The sequence below is a fragment of the Lipotes vexillifer genome, unplaced genomic scaffold, assembly GCF_000442215.2.
Source record: "Lipotes vexillifer unplaced genomic scaffold, Lipotes_vexillifer_v1.1 scaffold1129, whole genome shotgun sequence".
Lineage (NCBI taxonomy): Eukaryota > Metazoa > Chordata > Mammalia > Artiodactyla > Lipotidae > Lipotes > Lipotes vexillifer.
The window spans coordinates 4,196,148-4,202,147 of record NW_006789022.1 but is presented as its reverse complement, the minus strand read 5'-3'; the positions used below and the strand labels follow the sequence as shown (position 1 = coordinate 4,202,147).

Sequence of the window (6,000 nt, the reverse complement as noted above, 5' to 3'; positions counted from 1 at the left end):
CGGGCTGTCCAGGCCCGGAGGCCCCAAGGCAGGGAGAGAGAGAAAGCCATGTTAGTCAGAGTTCATCAGCACCACCACCATCACCACCACCACCGCCACGACCACCGACCACCGACCACCGCCAGAGCAGCCAGGGCAGCAGCACACAGCAGGGAGGAGGAAGCGGGCCACACTGAGAGGGAGGGACCAAAAACGGGCAACCCCATCCTGACTGCACAGAGGGGGCTGGGGGCCACGGGGACCAGCTGGGGGCCGGGTGTGGCCGCGGAGGGGGTGCTCCTGGTGGCTAGCCCTGGGGGAGGGGATGGGGAGGGGCAGGCAGGCCAGGGGGGTCAGGAGGGGTTGCTCGTCTCCATGGTCAGCCTGCCCATGGGGTGCGCGGGTGGGGAGGGGGCAGGAGCAGAAGTGAGGGGCCGGGTGGGATGGGGGGAAGGAGGGCGTGCGCGGATACTCGGATACTCGGTACATATGATCAAACCAGGTAAAGTCACTCACTTGAGGGACAGTCGTGGGTCGCCATAAGGGGCGTAGGGTGAAATGTTTAGAATAAACTCCTTGGGAGGGTAGGAGCTCCATTTCTGCTGCACTGTGCTCTCATTGTTATTCCAAAAGTCTCTGTCTAGATCACTGGAGGGGCAGAGAGAGAGGGGAGAAAACAGGGAGATCCAAGAAGAAACAAGAACTGCAAGTCCTGTGCGGCGGGCAGAGGGGCCGGGCCCGGCGCACGGAGGGTGGGGTGGGCTGGGGTCGGCTCCTGTGAGGGGAAGAGAGGCAGGTGGCACACGCACGGGCGCACGCGCACACACACACCCGCACACGCTCCAGGGCGGGAGAAGCCGCGTGCAAGGAGGCGAGCTGCAGGCAGGCAGACTGGAGCCTCGCACCGGGAAGCTGGTGGGAGAGAGAAAGATGGTGAGAGAGGAGGGGAGGGGGAGGGGAGGGGGAGGGGGGGCCGGGGACACGGCCTGGGCTGGCGATGGCGTGGGGAGTGGGCTGAGGACAGGGTGCTGGCTTCTGGCTGGAGATTGCTGAAAGGTAGATCAGACCCTGCTGCCCACGTGCTGGGCCTCAGTCTCCCTGCCTGTCGAACCCGAAGGCTGGCTGTAACCGCTGAGCCATCCGCTCTCCCATGCCGGGGTTGAGGCCCCAGTTCTGGAAGACCGGAAGTTCTCCCCCCTTCCAGCTACCTAACGGAGCCACTCTTGGGACAGGCCCAGCTCCCTGCCAGTCTCTCCTACTCCCACTGGCCTGAGGTCCCCCTGGCCTCCTCTGTTCTCTCCCAGCCTCGGGAAAGCCTGGGATGCAGCCTTCACAGGAGACCGGCCAGATCTCAGCTGAACGGAAGGCATTCTCTGCTCATTGCAAAAGTGGTGGCTGGGTCACCCCAGCAAAGGGAAGCGTCTCCAGGCCCTCTGACCTGGTGGTCGTCTGCAGGTCACGGGGTGGGGGGGGCTCTTCACGTGGAGGCCTGGGCCTGTGCCGAGGAAGCCTGCCCTTCTCTGGGGGGACTGATGGGCAGACTCAGCCTCCAGTCCTTGGTATGTACCTGGCCTGCCCCTGTCCTTTTCCAAACTGGAGCTGCTGGGTCTGGCAGGGAACGTGTACCCCAGTCTCCCCATGCCCTCCTGTTCTGTGACATGTGCTACCGAAGAAGCAGATATGCTAGAAGCACAGAGAAGGCGGGGACCTCCCCTGGAGGAGGGCGACAGAAGCCTCAGCAGAAGACGTGGCCTGGAAACCCCAGGAGGACCAGGGGCTTCACCAGCTCGTCAGCCTCCTGGGGCCCCGAAGAGCAGACCTGGGAGCACAGGGAAAGCAGGGCAACTCCCAGGCCAAAGGAACATTCCGGAAAGGAGCCACGCCTGAGCCCTCAGGAGTGCGTGTACGGGAAGGGGCTCGGGAGAAGAGTCAGGGGTGGGCCTGGCGTGTGCTGAGGCCACGCCACTGCTCAAGGCCGAGGCGAGAGCCCTGCCGGGGCGAGGGCGCTGCTGGGAGGCACGCCCCCTGAGGATGGAGGAAGCGCGTTCTTGGGGCACCTGCTTCTGCCACACACCACCTCCAGAGCTCGACCTCAACCTTGGTTCTCAGCCTTAGACTCGGGAACAAAGGAGAGAAAGAGGGAGAGAAGCTGAGCTGTCCCCACAGGCCAGGAGGAGACAGTGGCCCTGGGCTGAGAGTGGGCAGGGCCCCCTTGGGCCTCCCTGGTGTGGTCAGTCTCTGCCAGTCCAGAGAGCACCTCGGAAACATCTCACAGGAGACTCTGTGCACAGGGTCCAAGGCCAAAGCCCTGAGCCAGCTCACAGGGGCAGTGGGTGCCGGAGGTGGGAGAGGCAGAATGGTCCACTGGGATGGAACACTAAGGGGGGGGGGGGTCTCCCTGGGGAGGCTCCCTCCACAGAAGAGCCTATTCCCTATTCCCACCAGAGACATCCTTTGGCCCCCTCCCCTAGTGTAACAGAGAGATGGCCTCTCTCCCCCTGTCCCCTCCAGATCTCCAAAATCGAGGGCCATCCAACCCTAGGTCCTGGAGAGAAAGATCCACCCAGGGTCATCACTGCCAGGCTGGTCTCCCACCCTGTGCTCCAAGGAGCTCCAGGGTCCCTTGGGTTGTGTGCTGCGGTACCAGAAAAGAGGATCTTTAATTAAAGAAGTTTATGAAACACTGATTCCTGTACTGCAGGACTTCTCAGAGCCTTTAACGTGCCAATGAATATCAGTGTTTTCCAAACTTCGTTGGTCATGGAACCCTTGATTCATGGGATCACTATTAATCTTTTATGGGGCACAAGCGCTCTGAGGAACACAGTTTGAGAAACAGTATTAAAGAATGCAGCTTCCCAGAATCCTTGATAACACGATCCTTTTGGAGGAGGTCCTAAGCCCAGGGGCAGACTGTGCAGCAGGTAAACCCTGCTTCCTGCCACTCGACTGGCTTTGGGCCCAGGGAAGAGGCAAAGGCCTAGGAACCTGGGGGCATGTAGACAAGAAAGGTGGCTTCCTTCCCCTGGGGCAGAGGGTCTGAGAGCTCAGCAGGGTGGGAGGGGGCAGGGACTGCAGGGCCACAGAGAGGCAGGGGACGACCCACTGTTGCCCTCACTTTGCCTTAGAGAGCCTGCAGAGCCTGCTCCCCGCCCCACTGCCCCCTCTCCGCTTCTCTTGTGGGCCCTTTTTAGGTCTATCTAGTACACACACAGCCTTACCCAGGAAGCTGATGGTCAGCTGGCAGAGACAGGCTCTCTGGCCCAGACCATGGCTGCAAACTCGGTTAGAGGCCTGGCCTGGAGGTGGCAGGTGCCGGGCTGGCCCCGTGCTCCCGCCATGTGGTTCCTCCCCTCTTCAGAAAGCCTGGGGCCTGGGCTCTGCGACAGCCCCTGAGACCTGCCAGCTCTCGGCTTTGAAGACTGGAGAGCATGCAACCAAACCCAGCTTCAAAGGCTCCCCGCAGCCTCCTCCGAAGCCCAGCCTCGGCCTGGCCCACCCCTTCACTTACCCGCCCCCCAGCAGACACACACCCACAGCTTCTGCGAAGGCCCCAAACAGGGTCAGAGCAAGAGAAGAAAAAAGAGGAGGGGGGCCGACGAGGGGCAGGGGGGGAGCCCTCAGGAGAAGCGGTGAGGAAGGAGGGAAGTAGGAAGAGAGGAAGATGGACGGGCGAAGGGCAGGAGGGAGGCCTGGGCAGGCGTGGCTGGGGCCTCGAGTTGAAGGAGGCAGGGTGGGGCGGGAAGGGCTGGGGGAGGCCCCGCTTCCAGGCGGAGCCCTTGGCTGGCAGGCTAAGATGGAGGGGCATCCTGCAGCCTCCCCGTGAAGGCTTAGGCCAAGAAGCAGAGAGGAAAGGGCCAGGCCATTGGCCAAAGAGTACAGAGCCCTCTAGGGAGAGCCCCACCCCTACTGCCCTGTTCCCAGAGCCCCCAACCAGGTGAGAACCTTCTCCCAGCATCTCCCAGTGACCCTCAGCAGGGGTCTGCAGGTGGTCTGCAGTGCAAGGCAGACCTGCCGACTTGAAGACGGATCTCAGAGCCAAATTGGGAAACTGGGGTGAGCCAGAGGCAGCAAGATGTGCAGTGGGGACCGGGCGTGACAGGGGAGGGGAGAGTCTCTCCCCGCCGCTCTGCTTTCCCTGCTGGGGTCCCCAGGGTTTTTGTCCGTCCTTCCTCCAGGTTACCCTCAGAACATTGGTGGGGTCTGAGGAAAGAGTCTGAGCCGCCACCACCCACCGCCACAGAGGGGCTCCGCAGCCCCAGGGCTGGGGGAGGAGCTTGGAGGTGCAGGGGAGTTAGGCAGGGCTTGGGGACAGTGTGTGTGTGGCGTGAGGGCTGGAAGGAGGAAGGAGCACCCGGGGTCGAGGGAAGAGGAGGGCAGTGCTGGGAAGGAAGCAGCCAGAACACGGGGCTGGGGGCCCTGGAACACTGTGAGGGTCTGGGAGGCACAGGCAGGAAAGGCAGAGCCCTGGGCCACCCTGAGGTGCTGGGAGTGGGTGTAGGGGACTGGGCTGGGGAGAGAGCAAAGCGCCAGGTTGTGAGGGGGAAACTGAATGTGTGTGTGGCCAGATCTGGGGGGGTGGTCCTCCCACTTGGGCTGCCTGCGTGCCCCACCCCAAACTCAAAGCCTGGCACCTACTTGATGGCTTTCTTCTCACTGCGCCCACGCCCTGAGTCTGGCGTGCCCACCGTCTCCAAGGAATTCTTGTAGCGTTTGCCCTGTGGAGACAGCACCAGGGTGACTCTTGGGAGACAGGGCTGGACTCTCCCTGCCTCCCCAGAAGGGGGCCCTGCGGGGAGGGGAGTACACTGGAGCCCAGCCTCGGCAACAAGGTCTGGGGCCAACGTGTGAGGGTGTCACCACCTTGGGGTGCCAGCCCTACCAATCCCTGATCCCTGGTAGGCAACTCCTGGGCCCCATCGGGCTCTAGGACTTGGCCCGCCCCCTTGACCTGCACCCCATCCCTGACCCCTAGGGATGAGGTCCCTCCCATCTGCCTGTCTCCTGGGGCTCTGGCTTGGCTCCCAGAAGCATATCTCCCTCTGCCGTGGACAGACGGCTCTCAAGCGCCTGGCCACGTCCCACTGGCCACGTCACTGCCCCCAGATGGTGGGGTGGCATCCTGCAGGGCAAGGTTGGCAGTGGCCAGTGACGTGAGTGGCAGGGGCAGGGAGAGGGCCCGTGCCCAGTCCTGCCGGGGCCATGTCCGTCGCTGTCTGGGGGCTCCCTGGGGTCCCTCCTGCCCTGGGCCCGTGAGGCAGGGCAGGGCCTGAGCACCCTCCTTCACAGGAAGGCAGCCTTGGGAAGCGAGGCTGCCCACTGATAGCACAAGTGGAGGGAGGGGCAGGGCAGGATGAAGGGGTGGGCGTGCCAGGTCCCCTGGCTAGAGGAAGGGCTGGAGCGGTGACAGGGCCTGCGGCCAGGAAGGTGAGCACCGTTCACCTTTTTGGTTTGGGTTTCTAAATTTAGCTCACACAGAGCCCGGCACCATTAACATTCCTGGCTGCCACCAAATGTCCTCACGCACACCCAGGGGCCACGGGCCTGGGCGGGGGAGGGGGGCTGTGCAGGGGCCGGAGCTGTCTCCCACTGGGCACTGGCCTGCCCCTGTCCAACCGAGTGGGGTCGGGGACACACACACATGCACACGCACATGCACACGCACACGCAGGCACACATTTCTCCAACATCCCATCATGTGAGCCAAGACCACAGCCACAACAGTCAATTATTGCATCCTCTCTAAAGCAAAATAAAAGCCGCACAGCCGCATTCCCTGACGCTCCTGCCAGCTGCAGCCCCTTCCGGGGACTGGAGCCGCCTGTTTAGGGAGAACAACAGCGGAGCTCCCAGGAAGGGGGTGGAGGTGGGGGGAGGGCCCTCATGCCACCTCCAGTACCCCTATGTCTCAGGGGTGCCAGGGTCCTGTCCCAGCAGTGCCCCCACACTCTCCATGTCACCCTGCTCACGTCCCTCGCCCTCTCCAGCCCCCCTTTCCCCTCCTGTCTGAGACGGTGTGAT

General features: G+C 63.1%; 1 protein-coding gene across 1 annotated transcript in view; it reads right to left on the bottom strand.

The window, feature by feature from the left end:
• Positions 1 to 6,000, bottom strand: part of SYT7 (synaptotagmin 7) — a 61,006-nt gene that overhangs the window by 25,719 nt on the left and 29,287 nt on the right. The window contains exon 3 of the mRNA XM_007462174.1: positions 4,618 to 4,697. Within this exon, the coding sequence (XP_007462236.1) occupies positions 4,618 to 4,697 (80 nt within the window). The remainder of the gene's footprint in view (positions 1 to 4,617; positions 4,698 to 6,000) is intronic.